The sequence below is a fragment of the Lactuca serriola genome, chromosome 4 (assembly GCF_051521515.1).
Source record: "Lactuca serriola cultivar US96UC23 chromosome 4, Lser_US96UC23_V15, whole genome shotgun sequence".
Lineage (NCBI taxonomy): Eukaryota > Viridiplantae > Streptophyta > Magnoliopsida > Asterales > Asteraceae > Lactuca > Lactuca serriola.
In genome coordinates, this window is record NC_136411.1 from 292,751,546 (window position 1) to 292,774,543 (window position 22,998).

General features: G+C 38.4%; 2 protein-coding genes across 4 annotated transcripts; one reads left to right on the plus strand and one right to left on the minus strand.

Moving 5' to 3' along the window:
- Positions 1–686: 686 nt before the first annotated feature.
- LOC145097154 (Ribosomal protein L23/L15e family protein) lies at positions 687–2,659 on the minus strand. Its single transcript, XM_079034670.1, has 3 exons — positions 2,502–2,659; positions 1,326–1,464; positions 687–1,250 (listed from the first exon to the last, which is right to left on the minus strand). The coding sequence occupies exons 2-3, from the start codon at positions 1,446–1,448 to the stop codon at positions 831–833; spliced, it is 543 nt and encodes a 180-aa protein (XP_078890796.1). The 5' UTR covers positions 1,449–1,464; positions 2,502–2,659; the 3' UTR covers positions 687–830.
- A 6,769-nt stretch (positions 2,660–9,428) lies between these two features.
- LOC145097155 (bifunctional aspartate aminotransferase and glutamate/aspartate-prephenate aminotransferase-like) lies at positions 9,429–22,704 on the plus strand. 3 transcript variants are annotated; one of them, XR_013704263.1, is made up of 11 exons: positions 9,429–9,657; positions 10,048–10,282; positions 10,393–10,486; positions 10,578–10,681; positions 10,754–11,002; positions 11,691–11,804; positions 11,972–12,055; positions 12,711–12,881; positions 13,160–13,273; positions 16,719–18,670; positions 22,559–22,704. XR_013704263.1 is itself a non-coding variant. In XM_079034672.1 (10 exons), the coding sequence occupies exons 1-10, from the start codon at positions 9,509–9,511 to the stop codon at positions 22,625–22,627; spliced, it is 1,383 nt and encodes a 460-aa protein (XP_078890798.1). In that variant the 5' UTR covers positions 9,429–9,508; the 3' UTR covers positions 22,628–22,704. The 3 variants fall into 3 exon arrangements, 2 of the variants coding, with proteins under 2 accessions (XP_078890798.1, XP_078890797.1); XM_079034672.1 differs by lacking the exon at positions 16,719–18,670; XM_079034671.1 differs by lacking the exons at positions 16,719–18,670; positions 22,559–22,704 and adding an exon at positions 13,498–13,847 and having other exon boundaries at positions 9,431–9,657.
- Positions 22,705–22,998: the final 294 nt, after the last annotated feature.

Consider the following 22,998-nt stretch of genomic DNA (forward strand, 5'->3'; position numbering starts at 1 on the left):
AAACTGGTAAAGTGCTCATTGTAGGAATGAAGAGTAATCGATCTGTAAAATCAAAAAATAAAAAGAGAACTAAATTTTGCTAATGTCAAGCATCATTTGTGATTTTGCACCACTTCAATAAATAGCGTCCATGTAAGCATTTGTAAGCAACTATAGGTAAATGATGACTTATATTAAAAAAAAAAAAAAATCACAACCTGCTTTTTATTTTCCCCTTCAATCAAGGATGAACAAAGTTCATGGAACCTTTACGTGACATAATGGCTTCTTTTCTTCCATGTCAATCAAAACTCCTCACAATATATTTAACCCATAGACTTCTCCCATGCTTTGCATTTAGACATGCTAACCAACTTTACAATCGTTAGAAGCTAATGCATCTTCACCACTCTAAATTTTTGATAATCTTTGTTTGGTGAACACAACCGTTTATGGTTATCTATCATATATTGACATTCAAAATCAATAAAGTTGCATTCGTTACACATAACATGACTAAACTAACGTGTCAAACTTTCTAAATCTATTTTTTATGACAAGATGAGAAGGACATTCACATCTTTTGCTAGAGAAAATAAAATTTTGTAACTTTTACCCTATCCATATGATATTTGGGTTTTGTTGTAAAAAGTTATAATCTTTGTGCTTTGACTCCATTCACACAAAACAAACATAATCTAAAAAAATGAAATGAAAGTTTGAGCCCTTCCCTTGTTGATTAATTTCAAAACAAACAAACAAAAACAAAGTCTAATGATAACTTTTCACCCAGACATTTCATCAAACACCTAGAATGCATATTATTCAACAAAACCAACAACATCAAAGGCCTATCTAGCGGTAGACCGCATGGCAGTCCACGGAAACTTGGACGTGCCAGCGGTGCTATCAGTGCCACCGCCACCCCTCCGGCGGTCCTCCACTCCCCGCCGCTCCCTACCGCCATAACCAGTCTGTTTCTTAACCCCACCACCATCAAGCCAATGTGTCTTCTTTGTTTCATCGCCTTCAACAATGCTTGATTTAGCCTGTTTGCTCATCATGTTCTTCTTTTCCTCTTGGATTACACGAATAGGGTATAAATCAGGGGATATTGAAAGAGGGTTTCTTAAAGTAACATATGCTTTTTTGTAATCAGGTTTAGCAATCAAAACTCCACCTCTTTTCTTCTTCTTTCCATCCATGTTTAGGGTTCGAACCTCGTCCACTTCAAATCCGTATAATGATTCCAAAACTCTCTTGATTTCAATCTAAAATTGGAATTATAAAAGGTAACAAAAACATACAACAGAAAATGTTATTCAAAAAAAGTAATGTTTGTGTACCTTTGAAGCGGAGGGGATGGTTTTGAGGGCAATTTCGGTAATGTTAGAGAAAGAAGAGGGCATGAGAAGCTTTATTGGGATATTGGCAAAGTTAACCACTCTTCTTCCCAATCTACTACCCATGTTTTAAATGAAAGCCCTAAAAAGTAATGGAAGCAAAGAAATTCAGTTGATTCAACTCTAACCTTTTTGTGTATGCTAAATTCAAGAAAATCTTATCTAAAATGCATATGGATTCCTTAAATTAGCAAACAGAATAAGGAAAGCCAAGACTACCCAAGTCCCTAGTGACTTGAGAAGAAACTTACATTATCTCATTCATAATAAATAAATAAATAAAAAAAAAAAGAATCTATTCAACAAAATTAATTTTGAGGGTGACATTATGTAGAATCAAGAAAAGTAATACCTTTACATTACCATTGTATCTTTATGATGTTAATCATATGTTGGTGTCTAAGGTCTCTAGATAACTAGAAAATTAGCTATACGGGTTGTTTATGAGCAAAGATAACAGCTGAGAGAAGATGAAGATGAAGATTAGAGGTGGAAAAATGGGCAGTTGGGCCAGATTGGGCAATGGATTAAAGTGGTAAGGGCCAAAATGAGCAGTTTTTAGAGAAAACATCTTTTTTTCAGAAAGCAATAGCTCTCTGAATTCAAAAATCACACACACACAGAGCAGATAAGTCTCATAAGAAAGCTGCCCTGCTCCTTTCTCATAAGAAACATACATTTATTTCCATTTGTATGTCAGGTAACTCAAATGCTTCATCTTTTTTGGTCTATAGCTGCAAGCTTCTTATAAGAGGATGAACATTGATGGTGGGTCTTGGGTTTTGGGGCTTTAGATGGATCTGTACATTCAAATAAGAGCAACGACAATGATTCCGATTTCTGGCATTGATTCGGATCCTAATCACAGATTGTATAAATCTGGTGGTTGTTTATTTAAGCATGAAAGCTCTGTTTCTGCTACTGTTCATAGTGAAGACGAGAACTTTCCTCTTATCTTACTGAGCTCAAAAAATTGATTCCAACAACGTGCAAATCACAAGGGACGAACCAAAAGCTCAAAAGTTAATAGAAATTCGAACTATTAACGGGTTTCATCAAAATAAACAAAGTAGAAACCCTAGTTTTAGATGGAACTATCAAATGAATGGAGAAACTAACCTGAAATAACGGAATTTCTGGATTACTATAAGCAAATGATGAGCGACTCAAGAGAAATGAGGCAATCTGCGAGAATCGAGGTAGAAGATGTTTCCGATTGCAATGGAGCGACAAGAAGCTCGTCGTCGTCGGCTTCACCTTTCTATATGGGCCGTTTCATTTGGATACCCTTTATTTGCAGAGTAATACATTCGAGTGTAAAGTTGACAAGAATCAAAATTGATCCAATAAGTCCAGCCCAATATAATCGATCTTACTTGTAAGTTTTAAACAAAAATTGTCTAACTATACATTGTTATTCTCAAATTCACATCTTTATTGTAATAATTATAAACGATATTATTAAGTATTATATGTGTTTATAATCAAAAGATAATTATTTAATTAAGATAATTATGAATTGTAATTTATTTTGCTAGAATGTGTATGACATATGGATCATCATTTAATGCTATTGGAGGGGATAATTTATTTGTTTTCCACACTTAATCCCTTTTTTCAATTATTCCTTATTTACCCTCTTGTTATATATTTTAGTTTTATATAGGGATAGGTTATAATGTAGATTGACAACTATTATGCATACGTGTGGACAATACTATTCTATGAGAACTATTAAGAAAATAAGTTGTCTATTAATACGAATACGTTCAACCTCACACAACTATCATCATTTCCATGTATTTTCAGTATTTTCTTATTCATTTTTGTTCTCACACATCGTTTTCACTCATTTTCATTCTTACAGAATACGACTAGATAAACATTCTGACAGAATGAAAATAATAATAAAAAATCTATATAACCTTATAGACGATTTAATTAGTGAGAATGTGTGATAATAACAATAATTATGTAAGATTGAACGTATTCATATTATCAAATAATATATTTACTTTCTCATTCTCACAGAATAGCACTGTTTACACGTCCGCATAATAGATGTCGATTCACATTTAAACCTAGCTCGTTTTACATATGTCATTTTTTAATAATTAATTAACTCTATTAAATATTTATTGATATTAACTTTGTGAAATATAAAATTTAAATTCATATATATATATATATATATATATATATATATATATATATATTAATGGTGTATGGAGTTAGACTACACACAATAGCAGTCCAGCATAAAAATAATTAATTACCCTGGTGGCGGATCCAAAACAAAACTTAACCGGGGTCCATTATACATAAAAAATATATAAAAGTGGAAAGTTATGAAAATGTGAAGTATTTTGAGGTTTTATCAGCAAAAAAATATCAATAAGGGTATTTTCTATACAAGTGGGTGCTAACGAGGGGGTTTTAGTAAAAAAATGGAATTTTAGAGGTTTGTTTAGTACAAAATAAGGTGGGACCTACTATCAAGTGGGGTTATACACCCCCGCTTGAAAGGCATGTCTCCGCCACTGATTTACCCAGTCTGCCAAAGTCATGCCAAAAGGAAGAGTAGGAAGGAATAATATAAGAGAATGATAGAAAGTATAACCGGATAGAAACGTAAAACTATTCTCAAGAATCTTGTACAAAGAGCATAACATCTTAATATTACATTAATAGTCTGGTACACTATCTAATATGATATTAGATGAAGTCTTCCCTTCATTTCTTATAAATAGAAGATCCACACAAACACTACAAATAAGTGTTCCCCACTCACTTCAACCTCACTATTTTATGGAGACATCTTGGTCTCTACACACTAGACTTCATCCCGCTAGGTGGAGTCGAATCTCTTTATACTAAAGATTTAAATTGATCGTCAGATCTTGCTCCCGAGTCACAGTCCCTGGGGCAAGTTTAATGGTCTTGTTTCTAGCTGCTACCCAGGTTTTATAGTCGGAATCAAACCTTGACACACACCTGAGCTAGAGCAACGCCACTATGGAACCGACGTAGCGATATATATATATATATATATATATATATATATATATATATATATATATATATTAAATTATTTACATTTTTCTTAAAACATTCAATAACTATAAACAAATACTATTAGTAATTATGTGTGCTCAAATAACTAATTGGTTTATGTAATATTAACGGAAAATCTCCCTTTCTAATAAATAAATAACTTCAATATCATGCTGCCATGTGTTCGATTCTTTAACTGCCACGTGTCAGCCTCTAAAACTTCCAACATTCTATGTCAAATACGTCAAAATTTAGCTGCAATTTTATTTCATAAAAAAAATCAGGTCCTACAAATCTGTAAATCAATTTTAATGCTCTAAATTTAGCTGCATTTAAATTTTAAATATACAGAAAACAGAAGACTACAGATATAATATCCCTAAAAAACAGCTATCGATATTCCAATTTCCACCTCTTAAACCTCTTTAATTCCACGATTCACTGCCACAAATACGTCAATTTAAAACATTCAATTTACGTTTTCCTTTTATACATTAAAAATTATAGAAAGATAGAGATATTATAGAGATATCGAGATATGATATCCCTGAAAATCAGCTATTCAAATTTCAATTACTTTATCGTTATACCTATAAATACGTATAATGATCGATCCCTAAAATTGTTTTCTTCACTTATGTCTTCAAAGCTTTCAGACTATAATTCTTTCGCATATCTGCATCTACATTCATACATTTCAATCCATCAGGTAAATATGCAAAACACTTCACTTTCCATCCTCTTTTTTTTTGCTGACACGATAATCATAAAGGTTAATCTATGACACTACTTTTAAAAAAAAACATTCATAACAGATGTTTGGGTAAATAAAAAACTTTATATGTACATTACTGTCATCTATGTAAATATTTTGTAGTATATCGTTGGTTTTTAAGCTTTAACACAAATGGTCAACTTCAAAATATAAATACATAAATATAGAATATAAGGACAATTTCTATAAAAGATCAAGTAATATACATTAAAGGGCAACATACTTTGAAATTATCCTGCCATTTTATGTATATTACATGTTGTTTATTTATATCTTTTAAACGCCTATTCAAATATTAAAAACCGATTTAAAAATAAAGAATTGGAATATGAAAGAATGGTTTTTATTGATTTAAACAATAAAGGTATTAAATCCAAAGCTTAAGTTTGAAGGATTTACAAGATTCAAAGTTTCAGAAACTACAATAGAGCACATGGAACTTTATAAATGAGTTGATCCATCAAAAAATTTGAAATATGAAAAATTAACAGAAAGCAATAGTTATAGACATGTGAGCAATAAAAACTTATAAAGGAGAAGGGATGGGATGATAAAAAGTAAAAACCCTTATCATTCAATCTGCTTGCAGTGATGTTCAACCAATTCAACTTTTTCACTCTAATAACTATCTTCAACTTCCTCCTTGAATGTTGTATTATTATTAATGGTGACACCTGAAACACCCTGCAGTCGCCCCTCTGATTTCTAGCTTTCTAGGGACAAAAGAGTAATTATGTGTCAAGATAAAAAAGACCTGGTAAGGTTCTAAAGAAGTACAAATACATAACAAATGTAAACATATAACACCAACATGCAACAACCTACCATTATAAGATAGATAAGACTTATAGACAAAAATCAATGACTAAAATAACAATTTTAATGTCTCTAATTGCTAATACCTTCTAAACAAATGAGAAACTTGAGAAACCTCCGTTCCACTCTTTTACAAGTAAATTTCATCCAAACGAATCAACACGCAAACGGGATCCCAGTATGACCAAGTCAAACTCAATCACTGTCAAAAGATCTGAATCAAGGGATGAGGTACACATATATTTTTCTTTTTTCTTTTTTATTAAAGAAAATTGATGAAAGAAAGTAGATTAAGTTGTGATGTGTATTGGTTATGGTTGGCAAACAGCTAATAATGCAAAATGAGCACTAATAATACTTCCTCTACTAACTTTTTTACTATAAAAAGTTTACCAACCAGTTTCTACATGTGTGGATCATGCAAGACACCATATGTAGCCCATCTTGACCAAGATTCTAGAACAAGGACCCATCAAAATCCATCTCCCTGCAACGTCAAAAAGACCAAATTAAGTAAAAAGACAAGCATGAAAGTACTAGAATTGGTTGAAACAACAGAAATGCTTACTTACATTCAGTTATAATAAGATCAATTACTTTAGCTAGCCCTCTGTTTCTTCTTTTTTAGCATATCCATATGAATAGCTTCATGTACAAATCTAGGTAAAATCTGTCAATAATGGGCCAACATGGAAACAAGAAACAATGAGATAAATTAACTATCATAACTTTTAACATTGCTGTGAAAATAAGTGAGGTGAAAGTACCAGAGCATTTCCCTTCATTCGAAAATCTGAAATCCATCATTTATCTACATTATGTCTTCCTTCCAGGACAAACTTAGTGCCTTGGCTACAAGAACAGGAGACAGGAGAATGTTAATATGTGTAAGACAGAAGCAAGCTGTTTCAACACAAGGGATTGAGAGAGGCTAATAGGATTTATGATCATAATCTAATAGTCTTGATGGCTCTAAGATCGTTATAACTAGCACATGACAGGAAGTAGATGAACAATAGAGATATATGATAGTTATAACTGTATGCTACAAAATAAACTTAGATATAGGATCAGGTATGATGTTAGCTGTTTATGGTCAGTTCATGCCCAACATGGTTGTAAGTTTCCAAAAATACCCTCTATCCGTAATCCACTATTATAAGTTTCTGTCTTTTGGCATTTTGTTTTATTTTTAACCTAAACAATATTGCATAAGTATGTGATTTGGTGCAGTTTCTGGGATATGACCTAAGTAAAGTGTTGTTAGGAAAGAACAAGTGGCAAACCTAGGTGTTTTCATCAAGCTTCAATTCAGAATAAAAAAAACCATTTCTTTCATATTCCAATTTTATTTGAAGTATCATTTCAAATCAATTAGTTTCAATCAATCCCCATTTTCAGGCTTCAATTTAGCAAACCATATATAGAGAAATCAATTACTTATCTTTTTTACTTTAAACTCAATCACGTCTGACCTGGACATCTCCCATTTGCCTTCACTTTTACAAAAATCATCCTGTGAGGATTGAAAATTTTTAAAAATCGACAAGTATTTAAAGAAAAGTTAAAACCCTAGATCCAAAAAAGCTAAAAACCTTTTGCTGAAATACGTTGATGATGCTCTAATCCCTCTCCGTTTTCAGTCCCGACTCTCTGTTTTCACCATCTTCTTCAGATGTCAGCCTCTCGCTGACTAACCGAGTGAAATACGTCTTGCAATCGCCTACACCTTTTGCCTCCGTTCGTCATCCTACAATCAAGCTCCGCCAGTAGACTCATACGACATCATTACCTTCTAGGACTCTCTCAAATCTCATCTGCCACTAGGGGTGTCAAAAAAACCCGAAACCGATTAACCCGACCCGACCCTAACCCAATTGAGACATTTAGGGTCGGGTTTTATAGTGTCAAAATTCTTAATCGGGTTATTCGGGTTAACCCGACAAACCCGAACTATAGTTAGGTTCGGGTTTAGGGTTGATTTTTTTTATAAAAGTCGGGTTTCGGGTTAACCCGATTAACCCGAATAAATATATACTACAGTATTTATGTATTTTATTCCACCTCACATTTTCTATTTTTGTACATTATGTGGCCTAAAAAAGAAGAAAATATGATGTAACACAATTATAGAACAAAATATTGCTTTGTACAACTGGAAATTAATATGTAGCATAGTAAAATAATATGCAGTGGTAATTTAGGTAATTTAGGTGGCCTAAAATAAAAAATACACAACCTCAAATCAAATGCATAAAGCTTTTTACTTGTATAGTACAAACAAGAAAAATAAACCATATGCACTCAAAGTCATTTGGATTTAACACATCCTAATTTAACCTTCTGAAAATAAACCTTATTATAAATATGGCACAATATTTATGTCTTACATTGTAACCCGATTAACCTGACCCTATAAACCCGAAACCCGAATAACCCGAACCCGGACAACCTATATCTTAATAGGGTCGGGTTTCGGGTGAAATAATTTTTATAAAAAACCCGACTAACCCGACCTGTTTAACCCGAAACCCGATCGGGTTGACCCGATTAACAACCCTATCTGCCACGGTCGCACAACTGTTCGTTGGTACCATGTCTTTTTTTGCTTTTGAAAATCCTTTCATCACTTACTATGACTGTATTCTGCGTTCTTGAAGACAAGTGCTTCTGGTAGCTTTTATGTGATACAAAACAATGAACTTTAATATCATTCGAAGTATATGATATATAATTATTATTGTTTGTTTTGTATTTGTTTTATTAAACTTTTATAATTGGTTTGTTTTTTTATTAAGATTTAAGATTATTAGTTTATTTATTAAATCCTTTAATACTTCGATTTTCATTAGTTAAAAATAACTAATTTACCAATTTCTCTATTTGTTCTTTGAAAATAAAGTTATATATATTTTTTGGTTCCCGATTGATGTTGATTCAATCTCACAGTTGGCAACAACTAATGATGGCCATTGTCATGGTCTTACATTTTAATTTTACATAACTATATAAAATAGCTATTCATTAATAATTTAATTGTATTATTTGATTAATAATTACGATATTTTAATATGAAAATGTAATTAATTTTGTAACTATGGTTTTCACGGGTTATAAACTAGTAAAAATAAAATACATAGTCTTCCTCAAGAAAAAAAAGAATAAGAGTGAAACAGACGGATGCATGTGTAAGTAAAATAAAAAAGATTCAAAGAATTACTAAAGTAAAAACACATCTCTCGACAAACAAATACCTAATCATTGTATTATTATAATTTATAAAAATATTATCCATAAACATATCCAAACTTTAGATAATAAAATAATCAAATTAAATAATAAATTGACGTGGAATACAATGGCAATGGCAGATTACTTATAAATAATTAATACTATTTTTTTTTCATGTTCTTCAAAATTTGTGCATGCTTGATGCTTCATGTTCTGATTCAAAAATCTAACCACCTAAATTCAAATATACATGGCTGCTCGAATCTCTCCCATTTTATCAACATGCACCACAAAATCCGTGAATGATGAGTCTCTTGTCCCCGGTTTCGATTCCCAGAGGATCACCAAATATACAACAATTTCCTTCTCTTCTCACCTCAACGCCAATCTGTCAATCAAGTATGTTTCTTCCTATTACTACTCACTTGATATCGTTGTATTTTTGCTTCAATTGATATTTGTTTTGTGATTAGATACAGATTTTCGGTTGTAAGTATCAGTTCACCAGTGAACTGAATCAGTCTAAATTTTGAATTAATGCTTATGATTTGGAATTTATGGCTCCAAAATCATAGTCGTAATCCTATCTTCCTGAAAGAGATGAGATCTTTGCTTGAAATAGGAACCTTAAGGGGCATCATTTATCAATTTGATACCATGATTCACCAAAATAGCGTCTAAAATTCCCATATGATGTTAGATTTAGTATCATATTACTGCAACCTGTTTATGCTTCTTACGATTACACCACAATGTGTTCATTCCGGTTCTATTTGTATTCTGTAATAGATCTTTGGAGATTAGAAGAAGACGACAAAAACAAAACTACTCCAAATCAGTAATAGAATGCTACTCTGACCAAATGAAGCTTGATACCAGTCTGGGCCCTAGGGTCAATTCCGTAAATCCTTCAAAAACAGTGGCCCTAATTGACGAAACAGCTGCACTTCTAGAAGCCGGTGTTCCTGTCATTCGCTTAGCTACCGGAGAATCCGATTTTGACACCCCCGCTGTTATCGCTGAGGTAGCTGCTGATTTCATGATATAAATCTGTCGATTATTTCGTCAATTCAATCCACTCTTCTTCATTGCTATAGTTGTTAAAACATGTATCTACTTTTTCTTTATAAATAGGCTGGAATAAATGCAATTCGTGAAGGTTACACAAGGTATACATCTAATGCAGGTACCCTTGAACTACGAACAGCAATATGCAAGAAATTGAAGGGTAAAGATCAAATGAAATTTGAATCCTTTTGAGTTTTCAGATATAAATGTTAACGATTCCTTAAATAATTTTCTTTTATTTCTTGTTGTAGAGGAGAATCATATTTCCTACACACCTGATGAAATTGTGGTTAGTAATGGGGCAAAACAGAGTACACTACAAGCAGTTCTTGCTGTTTGTTCCCCAGGAGACGAGGTCTGAGTATACATTTATGATTTCCATAAATAGATTTATGGGATTGTTTAACAATGTTTCTTGATTTTTCAGGTTATAATTCCAGCTCCATTTTGGGTAAGTTACCCTGAATTGGCAAGGTTGGCTGATGCAACACCTGTGATTATTCCTGCAAGCATCTCTGAAAATTTTCTGTTAGATCCGAAGCTTCTAGAATCTAAGCTTACTCAGAAGTCAAGACTGCTAATTCTTTGTTCTCCATGTAACCCAACAGGGGCTGTTTATCCTAGGAAGCTTCTAGAAGAAATTGCTCGAGTTGTTGCAAAGCATCCAAGACTTTTGGTAATCACTGTCTTGGCTTTGGCGTGTGTAGTTATTGGAATCTCATGGAATTGGAACTCAAGATTCCCTCTCGTGTTTCTTTTGGTGGATTGAATCAAATTCCGTTGGAATCTTCATGTTTTATTTGTTTTCTTCTTTATCTCTTTTATTTATTAAAAGACCGAAATACCCTTAGGAAGGTCACAACAACGACCAAGACGGTATGTTCCATTAAAAAAAATGACTTACCCTTTCAGCAAAATAACCATTTATTTCGCAAAGGAACCGATGTGAATTTCGAAATTGCTTTATGCTCTCCACCACAAAAAAAAAAAAAAAATCTTTAAAGAAATTCGGTAAAAAAAAATTATATGAATAATAATTCGTATATTATAGTGTGGACCATCAAAAAAGCATTTTCACAATTTGCAATAGGACCCATATGATCTGACCATTTTGTAAGGTGGACAATTTTTTAAATACACCATGTCATTTTGATCTTTATTGTGATTACCCCTAAATTAAAAGTTCAATTTATATACACTTACAATAAACAAAAATCTATAAGCATACATAAAATTTTGAAATTTATTTGCATTAACACGTGGACAAGGTTACGATTCTTTCAAAAATCCAATTCCTTGGACAGATTTAATTTGTTTGAAAAACATTATTTAAGTAATGTAAACATGATCTGATTGATGTTCAGGTGGTTTCTGATGAAACTTATGAGCACATAATATTTTCGCCAGCTGTCCACACGAGCTTTGCATCTTTGCCTGGCATGTGGGAACGGACACTAACAGTCAATGGGTTCTCTAAGGTATAAATATGATATTTATCTTTGCATTCACAATTCCCTTTTCTATATAAATTAATGCACTGAAAAGCTGTATTTTTCTTTAGTCATTCATTGGACATTCTTTATTAATTAATGTCTAATGATATGTATAAGAGTATTAGAGTAGTGTGCATATTTATTTGTTGTAGGCTTTTGCAATGACTGGATGGAGACTTGGATATATTGCTGGTCCTAAACATTTTGTTGCTGCCACTGGAAAAATTCAAAGTCAGGTACATACATCGTCTCGTTCTAATTAATTTTCTTATTGTGTGTGTGTATGTGTGTTTCACATGTGAAATTTTCCATTTCTCTTTCGGAAACATGATCAAGATTGTTTTCATGAAGTTCTTTTTTGGAACAAATGAGAGCAAATGACTATTTTACCCTTAGTGTTGTGTGAACAAAGACTGGTTCTTTTTTGAACTAATTGATAGTAAAAAACCATTTTACCCTTATGTTTGGAGGAAGTGTTGTATGAACAAAGGTTAATTTTTTACTGAATGTGAGTAAATGACCATTTTACCCTTATGTAGTTATGTCTAGAAGTGTAGTCCAAATAAAATTTGTTTCGTTTTGGAGTGAAGTATGAACAAAGAACGTTTCCTTTTTTGCAACCGGCTGAAGGAGGAGGAAGGTAAATGACCATTTTACCCTTCTGTCTAGAAGTGTTATATTGACTATGAATTTTCTTTTATGGACTGAAATATGAGTAAATGATTGTTAACCTTTTTTCTACAAGTGATGCTAAATATACTACCCCTTGTTGTTTTCATTATGTGTTGTTTGACATCTAGCCTTAATGGAATAGAATATACTACCCGATAAATGACTATTTTGCCCTTTCATATAACGAGTCAATTTAGTCCCTCTTCTTTGTTGACTCAGTCAACTTCAGGTGCGAGTAGCATATCTCAAAAAGCGGCTGTAGCTGCTTTAGGAATGGGATACGCAGGTGGAGAAGCTGTTTCACAAATGGTCAAAGCATTTCGTGAACGCCGAGATTTTTTGGTCAAAGCTTTCAGGGAATTAAATGGTGTCAAAATATCTGAACCTCAGGTAAACTTAATGCGCATGTGGTAAATAAACTTTTCTAATTTAATTTTAGTTGTAATAATCTTTTGAAAAAAGATTGATTCGGGAACTTTACACCACATAGGCTTACTAAACAATTAGGGACTAAAACAAAAAAATGACAATAGATGGTGTGAAATTAACCCTTTCATTTTCTTACCAATTTATGCATCAACTTATACAAATTATGTGTCATGTTTCAACCAGTTAGAATGACACGCATATAAAACACAACTTTGTAATATTCGTGGTTTGGTTTACAGGGTGCTTTCTACATCTTTCTTGATTTGAGCTATTACTATGGCATGGAGGTTGATGATTTTGGTTTGATTAAGGATTCAGAGTCACTATGTCGGTATTTGCTGCAAAAATGTCAGGTAATATTTTAGGCTTTAAATAATGCAAGAAATACCATCATACATACATACATTTATTGAAGCATTCTACTTCATTTCTTCCTATACAAATCAATTTTCAATGATATAATTGGATAAATGTCCTAATAAGAAAAATTGAAAGTATGAAAATGCAATTCTATAATTGATTAGATGAATAAATTAATGAAAGTAGGTTGCTATTTGTTGCATTTAAATGAACCCAGGTTGTCCTTGTCCCGGGAGTTGCATTTGGGGATGACAATTGCATCCGGATCTCTTATGCAACATCTCTCTCCACCCTTCAAACCGCTGTTGACAGAATTAAGAAAGCTATCGTCACTCTTAAACCCCCACCCGCGATATCTCTTTAAATATTTCAAACCAACTCAGGGTAAAACTGTCATTTCACATAGTGTAAGTGATATTGGGAAATGGGAATGTTTCTTTTTTCTTGTGATTACGGGCAGAAACTTATTTTTTAAGTTATTTATTAGGACTTTTTACTTTCTTCTTTAACAATTAAATAATTATTCTTATCTATTGGAAATGTGTTATGAAGCCTTCCTCATCCAAACTGTCGCTTTTAAGAAGGATATTACTTGTGTTAACTTTGAACCGTATAAAAACAGTACAATATAGGTGGAAAATATTCATTTTTATTTTGTATATTTATCCTCAAATTATTTTCAATGATTTTTATCTATCCTTTTTAACTATGTTTTTCTTTATAAAAATATGCATTTTTATTTTGTATATTTAATGAAAAAAATCAAATAAATTAAAAATATTAAAGACTTAAAAGTTAATTAGGGTAATGGGATGACATTAAAATATTGTTGAGAGAAGGGGATAAAATGAACAGAAATTCAATATACAATAACCTTTTATTCTAGGGGAGAGTTAAAAAATAAGTTGTGCCAAGCTTTATAAAAAAGAGGTTATTACATTAGGCTAAATGAAGTGGGGATTTTTTGGCTGGAAAATATGTGCCGGCGCCAGACAGTAAGTGGGTTGAATGGTGAGATTGTGTAGGTTTATTGAAGTTATTGCACAACGGCCATAATTCAAAAAAAAAAAATTATTTCCTTCTACTCTCTTCCATTAATTCCCGTTTTCTCAAATTCAATCGAAATGGATTCCAAGAAATGGATTCCAAGAAGAAACTGTCGAATGGAAACCAAAAACTCAAATGTCAATGTCAATTCCCGAAACCCGCAAGTAATATCTAGCATAGCTAGGTTGATACACCGCGTTTTATACCATGTGGGGCATGAAGTTTGGAGTTCGCTTCCATTAAACTACCTCTTATGGTACGACATGTGGGGAATTTGTTTTGTGGAAATCCCTATCAACGTTAGGTTTGCCTTGTAAATAAGCTTGAACCTGAGGTGCTCACTAAAATATTGCGAGTAGGTGTAACATCCCGAAATATCAAGAGTAGAGTTGAAGGGCTAAAACAGTAAAGTGAAAAAGGGAACTCGGCGAGTCCATGGGTGGACTCGGCGAGTAGGGTCGCGATTTGGTCGCGTGTTAAGTGGCCGATTCGGCGAGTCCGAGGCTGGACTCGGCGAGTAGGCGCTGAGTGGAGAAAACCCTAATTCTCGGGGTTGAGCCCTATATAAAGAACATAACATCCATTCCCCCAGCCTCTTTACTCATCCTCAAGTCTAGAAACCCTAACCTTCGTGTGTGAGTGGATCTAGTTGCATCTGGAAGCTTGGAGAAGCAATTGTTGAGGAAATCTTGAGGGGTAGGAGGCTTGGAGCAAGGGGCTTTGCTTGGATTCGAGTTTCATTGCTGTTGGGGCGTTCTTTTGAGGTATTATCTCGTTCTTGGGCTGTTACTCATATAGATTCTTCATTTTGGGGTTTATGGGAGCTCATCTTGGTATGTTTTGGAGTTTGGAGGTTAGATCTAAGGTTGCTACCTCAGATCTGGAATGGAGAAGGTCTAGAGTGCATTAAAGTCCCTGTGTTTGAGTGTTTAGTGAAGTCATCATGTCCCAAACCCTAGCCCTAAAGTGTAAAAGGCCTAGATCTCTATGGATTCACGTAAAGTTTGCCACTTTACGTGATGGATGGGTTGTAGGAGGCTAGATCTATGTTGTGGATCAATTGCATGGCCTGGAATGCTTCTGTATGGATTCAGACAGGTGGTACTCGGCGAGTCACATGGGTAGACTCGACGAGTTGCTTGAAGGCGAGTTGGAAGAACAACTCGGTGAGTTGGAAGAACAACTCGGCGAGTTGGATGAAGATGGCCTGGAACTCGGCGAGTTGTAAAAACAACTCGGCGAGTAGGTTGAGGATAGCCTTAGACTCGGCGAGTCTTGTCGAAGAGTCCCAATATTTTCTGGTTGAGTCGAGAATCGGTGAGTCAAGGGATGACTCGGTGAGTTGTGTGCGAGTGGACTCGGAGTTGTTGGACTCGGGGTGACTCGGCGAGTTAGGTCGCGGATTGAAGGAAATTCTGAGCTTGGGGACTCGGCGAGTCATCGGGTTGACTCGGCGAGTAGGGTCAGTCAGGGGTTGACTTTGACCTTGTCCAAGGGTTGACCAGTTGTCTTCCTGTGGTATTTTGGTAATTAAGGGTATTTATTGAGTTGAGTGTTTTGGTGTCCAGTGGAGGAGTTCGTATCAGAGTTTGGAGCAGTGGGATCTTATCCTTTCAGCCGGCAGTTTCGAGGTGAGTTATCCTCACTATATCAACAGGGTCTAAGGCACCAAGGCCGGCCCTTATCGGATTGAGATCCGGGTATTTGTTGCTATGTTATTGCTTTGATATGTTTGCATCCTGGTAGCTAGGATGGTATATGATAGAGACTTGGTTGAGATCGGTATCCTGAGAAGTAGGGTGATGCTATGCTAGTGACCGGTTAGGTCGGTATCCTGGTTAGGATGATGATATGTTATGTGATCTGTTGATCGGCTTGTTGACTGTGAATTGCTATATGATTGTATGTTTATGTGCACATGGTTGTTTGGACTGGAGTTGGGTTGAGGCGGGTCCTGCTTTGTGTTGTAAGCCAAGATACCCAGGGCGGACCGGTTGTTCCGAAGGCCCAGCGAGCGGTCCGGATAGGCTGCAGGCCCCAAGAGGGCGGACCAGACGTACCGAGGCTCGGAGAGTGGACCAGGCCGACTGAAGGCCCGGTGCGGGCGGACCAGTCATACTGTAGACTCAGAGAGTGGACCAAGTGGATTGAAGGCCCGGTGTGGGAGGACCAATCACACTGCAGACTCGAGGTATATGGATAGACTTGGAGGGTGGACCATGTGGACTATTGGCCGGTGCGGCGGACCAGTCACACAGTAGACCCGAAGTGCATGGCTGTTCTGTGATCGGATATGTATGGCATGTTATGCGTGTATGGTATATGTGGTTGGTATTTTGGGGATATCTCACTAAGCTTTCGGGCTTAAAGTTGTGGTTTTATTTTTTTCAGGTACGTCAGGAGACCGGGCAAGGCGAAGGCGTGATCGTACCGCTCCTCATGATTTTGTAGTAATGTGATTATAGGAATACTCTAAATGATTTGTATTGAAAACCTTTTTGTAATAATTTAATGGAATCGGGTTGTTTTTGAAAAATTTAAATTGGTTGGATTTTTCGGTCGTTACAAGTTGGTATCAGAGCCTTGGTTTGAGTGAATTAGAGGAACACTCGTGTGACTCCAGTCTCAAATCGAGGAGAGTTTTCAAAAGAGAAATTAAAATGGTTTTCAAAACGAGTAAAGGAGGACGCGGAGGTACGATCAGCCGGAGCCAATAAGTAACCCCAAAATACCATGCATGATAATTGTTTTGAGCTTTGTTAGAACAGCATGCTGGTGCTAGGCTAGGGATCTTCAGGATTTCATGTTAATGCTGCCTGATTTGTGATGCCTGTAGCCTAGGGTTTCCTTGTGGGAGATTTCCAGTGTTCCTCTAGAGGTGAGGTTTGAGCGCTTGATTGTATGTTTTCTCTAGGGCGTTGTGGTAGTACTTCATACAAATATGGGTGGGTGTGGAAGGTAGTATGGGCCCGTACTACTGGAAGCACAAGACCCGTACGCGTATCAGGGAAACCATGACCCCTAGGGTTGGGTTGAGAGTTGGTTCCCGGGATAGTGGGACGTATCTGAGATTTTGTGGTGTTCTTTTCAGTATGGAGATTCCGATGCATGCTGGGAGTGGATCCGGGTCAGGATCGGGAGCAGGAGAGGGAGTACCGGACGGGTCAGTGTCGCCCGAGGTTATTGGTCAGATGAGCATGTGCGAGTTGGATGCGAGGATTCGTGAGATCCTACAGGATGAGGTTGCTACGTTGTTCCGGGCCGAGTTGCCGGAACTGTTTGGGTCGATCAAGACCGCTATGATCGAGTACTTTGATGAGCGCTATGCAGCTCTCACAGAGACGGCTGCCGCGGCGGCTACAACGGCTGTAGCAGCGGCAGGGGGAGGAGTTGGTCGGGGTTTTTAGTATCGGGACTTCGATAATATGAAGCCTCCCACCTTTGATGGAGTTCAGGACCCGATTGTTGCTATGAGATGGTTATCGGACATGGAGGGGTGTTTCTTCACGTGTTCATGCCCTGTTGATCAGAGGGTGAGGTGTGCTCTGAACCTGTTGAGGCTCGGGGCAAAGGATTGGTGGAGATTGACCACGGGGTCATATTCGGATGCGCAGAGGGTTGCGGTTTCGTGGGATCAGTTCAGAGAAATGTTCAGCACTCGTTATGTTCCGCGGGTCGAGAGGGAAAGATTGGCTCAGGAGTTTCTTGAGCTGAATCAGGGTTCGGAGTCGGTGACGGAGATCACCAGGATGTTCACTGAGAGGGCGATGTTTTGCCCTGAGTTCGCTTTGGAGCAGGCTCAGATGTCCCGATATCTGAGTATGCTCAAGAGAGATATCAGACAGTTTGTGTCTACGTAGAGGTGCGAGACCTTGTTGGAGTTGCAGGAGGCCGCCAGGCGGCGTGAGTTAGAGATTGAGTTGCAGTTGTGTGAGTTGAGGCAGGCTCAGGTGCAGTTGCAGCCGGCGCCGAAACGGTCCAAGACCGTTGATTCCAGGGTAGGAGAGCAGACTAGTCACACTTGTGGGAAGTGTGGGAGGGGTCACACCGGAGTTTGTAGGTTCAGTGGCGCATGCCGCAAGTGCGGAAAGGAGGGGCACTATGCGAGGGATTGTCGATAGTCAGCGCAGGCTCGGGATTTGAGGATTTGTTATAATTGTCATCAGGTTGGACACTTGAGAGTCAACTGTCCACAGATTGTGCAGGACCGGTGCAGGCTCCAGCACCGGCCACTTTGAGGATCACGGGTGGAGGTCAGGGTGGAGCGGAGCCCCTAAGGGCTTAGGGTCGTGCTTTTCAGCTTACTACAGAGGAGGTCAGAGCAGTGCCGGATGCAACTGCGGGTATGTTTCTTTCTTGATGTGTTCATTATATGTGATTATTATGGAGTATTGTTATCTGCTAGTCTATTTGTGTGGCTTCGGTGTCGTATTCGTTGTTCTTTGTGGGATATGGTATGGTTGGGTTTAGTATTGCAAATTTCGTTGGTTATTTTTCTTGGGGGTATCTTAGTGGTAATCTGGCGTTCGATTTGACAATTGGATAGTATTGTCTTCTAAGGAGTGGTTAGCTGCAGATTGAGTTTCTTTCGAGCTCGGGTTGATCAGCGTTGATATGTGCTTTTGTGAAGGTTGCTCGTGCTTGCGGGACGCAGTTCGCATGTAAGTAATTGTGTTGTGTAAGGTTGTTTAGCGAGGTCGGTGATGGCGACCGGTGATTGATAGTCAGTTCTATAAGTGGGGGAGAATTGGGAATTCTCCGGAAGGTCGATGGACATGAGAGGTTGATTAGTTGCTTGGGTTTCAGCAGTGGTTCTGTCAGTCAAGAGTATAGGCTGGTATGAGTAAGTGGCAGGCATGCGGGGCGGGATACAGACCTAGGGCATTCGATTGTGGAAGGCCTGGGATCAGGCCGGGATCGAGCATGTGCGATTGAGATAGAGTTCGGAACCCTTAAAGGGCTAGAACAGTATGCATGGGAGGATTTCCAGGAGAGATAGCTCGGAATGATGAATGTTAGTTGAGCGGTCCGGATAGACTGAAGGCGGGTAGGCGTACCAGTCAGGCCGAAGGCTCGGAAAACGGTTCAGCCAGGATGAAGGCCCGGGAGGGCGGTCCAGATTGGCTGAAGGTTCTGAGAGTGGTCCAGATTGGCTGAAGGCCTGGTAAGGCGGACCAGTCATGCTGAAGACTCTAAGGTATTGTTAGTCCGGTTGAGGAGATGGACTGAGTATGTTGCGATGTGTTAGCATCAGAAGGTCTAGCCCCGGGTATTGATCTTGATTAAGTGGAGTTGGTGCATGGACTCGAGAGTTCTTGCGAGCAGATTCAGAGCATGTGTGTTGCATGGATAGCGGTTATGCTATAAAGGGGTGGTGCAGCGTTGGGTGAGCACCGTGGCACTTGTCGTGGTGACAAGGCAGCCAAGTGGATTTCCTTGGTAAGGAAAGAGGGAGAGAGGATTGTAACTCCGAGAGGAAGAGTAAATTCACGAAAGTGAAAGCGGCAGTGTAGAGTTATGATCGAAGTGGTCCGACGGTGGTCATTGGGCAGCGTGATTGTGGTGGTGGTATGGGATGACATCATGATGGGATGTCTGTTGAGGACGCGGAAGGGACTCCGCGGGTGTAGAGCCAAGAGTCTCAAGATGGAGTCTGGGACTCCCAGCTTGATTATGAGTAAGGAGTTGTGTATGTAGTGGTGGTTCCTCCTGGGGATGTTGGAGATGTCGTCAGTGTGTCGGGTTTTCCTAACCCGAGAGTGCGAGGGTTGGTGCAGCATGTGCGTGTGATTGCAAGAAGAGAACTTGTGGGAGTTGCTCTGAGATTGAAGAATGGGTCCTTCTGTCAGCATGGAGTGGATAGAGTGGGATTCGGATCGGGGATCCGGTGGTTCATGGTTTTCTAGCTCATATGGGTCGAGTGATTGTTGAGATTTGGAGCAGTGATGCATCATGGGTAATTCTCAGTTGTTGAGTGTGATTATTAGAGGGTACAGCCGGTGCCCGGCTTGAGACGGTGGTCAGGACACCGCAAGGAAAGAGGAAGTGAGTTCGAGTTTCGTTGGTTATGCCTTGAGGGACCTGGTCTGGTTAAGGCCAGGTGGCGCGTTGTGGGAGTATTTTTGGAGTTGAGTTGCCGTAGGCTTCGAGGACGAAGCCTAAATTAAGTGGGGGAGAATTGTAACATCCCGAAATATCAAGAGTAGAGTTGAAGGGCTAAAAGAGTAAAGTGAAAAAGGGAACTCGGCGAGTCCATGGGTGGACTCGGCGAGTAGGGTCGCGATTTGGTCGCATGTTAAGTGGCCGACTCGGCGAGTCCGAGGCTGGACTCGGCGAGTAGGCGCTGAGTGGAGAAAACCCTAATTCTCGGGGTTGAGCCCTATATAAAGAACATAACATCCATTCCCCCAGCCTCTTTACTCATCCTCAATTCCAGAAACCCTAACCTTCGTGTGTGAGTGGATCTAGTTGCATCTGGAAGCTTGGAGAAGCAATTGTTGAGGAAATCTTGAGGGGTAGGAGGCTTGGAGCAAGGGGCTTTGCTTGGATTCGAGTTTCATTGCTGTTGGGGCGTTCTTTTGAGGTATTATCTCGTTCTTGGGCTGTTACTCATATAGATTCTTCATTTTGGGGTTTATGGGAGCTCATCTTGGTATGTTTTGGAGTTTGGAGGTTAGATCTAAGGTTGCTACCTCAGATCTGGAATGGAGAAGGTCTAGAGTGCATTAAAGTCCCTGTGTTTGAGTGTTTAGTGAAGTCATCATGTCCCAACCCCTAGCCCTAAAGTGTAAAAGGCCTAGATCTCTATGGATTCATGTAAAGTTTGCCACTTTACGTGATGGATGGGTTGTAGGAGGCTAGATCTATGTTGTGGATCAATTGCATGGCCTGGAATGCTTCTGTATGGATTCAGACCGGTGGTACTCGGCGAGTCACATGGGTAGACTCGACGAGTTGCTTGAAGGCGAGTTGGAAGAACAACTCGGTGAGTTGGAAGAACAACTCGGCGAGTTGGATGAAGATGGCCTGGAACTCGGCGAGTTGTAAAAACAACTCGGCGAGTAGGTTGAGGATAGCCTTAGACTCGGCGAGTCTGTTCTTGGACTCGGCGAGTCTTGTCGAAGAGTCCCAATATTTTCTGGTTGAGTCGAGAATCGGTGAGTCAAGGGATGACTCGGTGAGTTGTGTGCGAGTGGACTCGGAGTTGTTGGACTCGGGGTGACTCGGCGAGTTAGGTCGCGGATTGAAGGAAATTCTGAGCTTGGGGACTCGGCGAGTCATCGGGTTGACTCGGCGAGTAGGGTCAGTCAGGGGTTGACTTTGACCTTGTCCAAGGGTTGACCAGTTGTCTTCCTGTGGTATTTTGGTAATTAAGGGTATTTATTGAGTTGAGTGTTTTGGTGTCCAGTGGAGGAGTTCGTATCAGAGTTTGGAGCAGTGGGATCTTATCCTTTCAGCCGGCAGTTTCGAGGTGAGTTATCCTCACTATATCAACAGGGTCTAAGGCACCAAGGCCGGCCCTTATCGGATTGAGATCCGGGTATTTGTTGCTATGTTATTGCTTTGATATGTTTGCATCCTAGTAGCTAGGATGGTATATGATAGAGACTTGGTTGAGATCGGTATCCTGAGAAGTAGGGTGATGCTATGCTAGTGACCGGTTAGGTCGGTATCCTGGTTAGGATGATGATATGTTATGTGATCTGTTGATCGGCTTGTTGACTGTGAATTGCTATATGATTGTATGTTTATGTGCACATGGTTGTTTGGACTGGAGTTGGGTTGAGGCGGGTCCTGCTTTGTGTTGTAAGCCAAGATACCCAGGGCGGACCGGTTGTTCCGAAGGCCCAGCGAGCGGTCCGGATAAGCTGCAGGCCCCAAGAGGGCGGACCAGACGTACCGAGGCTCGGAGAGTGGACCAGGCCGACTGAAGGCCCGGTGCGGGCGGACCAGTCATACTGTAGACTCAGAGAGTGGACCAAGTGGATTGAAGGCCCGGTGTGGGCGGACCAATCACACTGCAGACTCGAGGTATATGGATAGACTTGGAGGGTGGACCAGGTGGACTGTTGGCCGGTGCGGCGGACCAGTCACACAGTAGACCCGAAGTGCATGGCTGTTCTGTGATCGGATATGTATGGCATGTTATGCGTGTATGGTATATGTGGTTGGTATTTTGGGGATATCTCACTAAGCTTTCGGGCTTACAGTTGTGGTTTTATTTTTTTCAGGTACGTCAGGAGACCGTGGCAAGGCGAAGGCGTGATTGTACCGCTCCTCATGATTTTGTAGTAATGTGATTATGGGAATACTCTAAATGATTTGTATTGAAAACATTTTTGTAATAATTTAATGGAATCGGGTTGTTTTTGAAAAATTTAAATTGGTTGGATTTTTCGGTCGTTATAGTAGGCTTCTGCATAATTTGTTCGTCGTTTCAAAAAAAAATCTTGAAACCCAAATTGCAGATAATACTCAACAACAATTTCCACCCCAACAAACCTATAACCAGTTTCCACTCTCTCAAGACTACCCCAAAGTTATATTCCTTACCAACAAGATCCAAATCCAGTTTACATTCCCAATACTCCACATTTCTTTGATGAATGAAAAACAATTTGATAAAGATTTGCATTTTTCTTAACTGTATGACCATTGACCATTTGACTGG

What these genes read in the sequence shown, in the direction of transcription:
- LOC145097155 (XM_079034671.1), top strand. Translation starts at nt 9,509, where the DNA reads ATGGCTGCTCGAATCTCTCCCATTTTATCAACATGCACCACAAAATCC. An exon ending in CCCCCGCTGTTATCGCTGAG is followed by an intron (nt 10,283 to 10,392) that starts GTAGCTGCTGAT and finishes CTTTATAAATAG; the next exon opens with GCTGGAATAAATGCAATTCG. An exon ending in CTGGAAAAATTCAAAGTCAG is followed by an intron (nt 12,056 to 12,710) that starts GTACATACATCG and finishes TTGTTGACTCAG; the next exon opens with TCAACTTCAGGTGCGAGTAG.
- LOC145097154 (XM_079034670.1), bottom strand. Translation starts at nt 1,448, where the DNA reads ATGGGTAGTAGATTGGGAAGAAGAGTGGTTAACTTTGCCAATATCCCA. An exon ending in CCATCCCCTCCGCTTCAAAG is followed by an intron (nt 1,251 to 1,325) that starts GTACACAAACAT and finishes TTCCAATTTTAG; the next exon opens with ATTGAAATCAAGAGAGTTTT.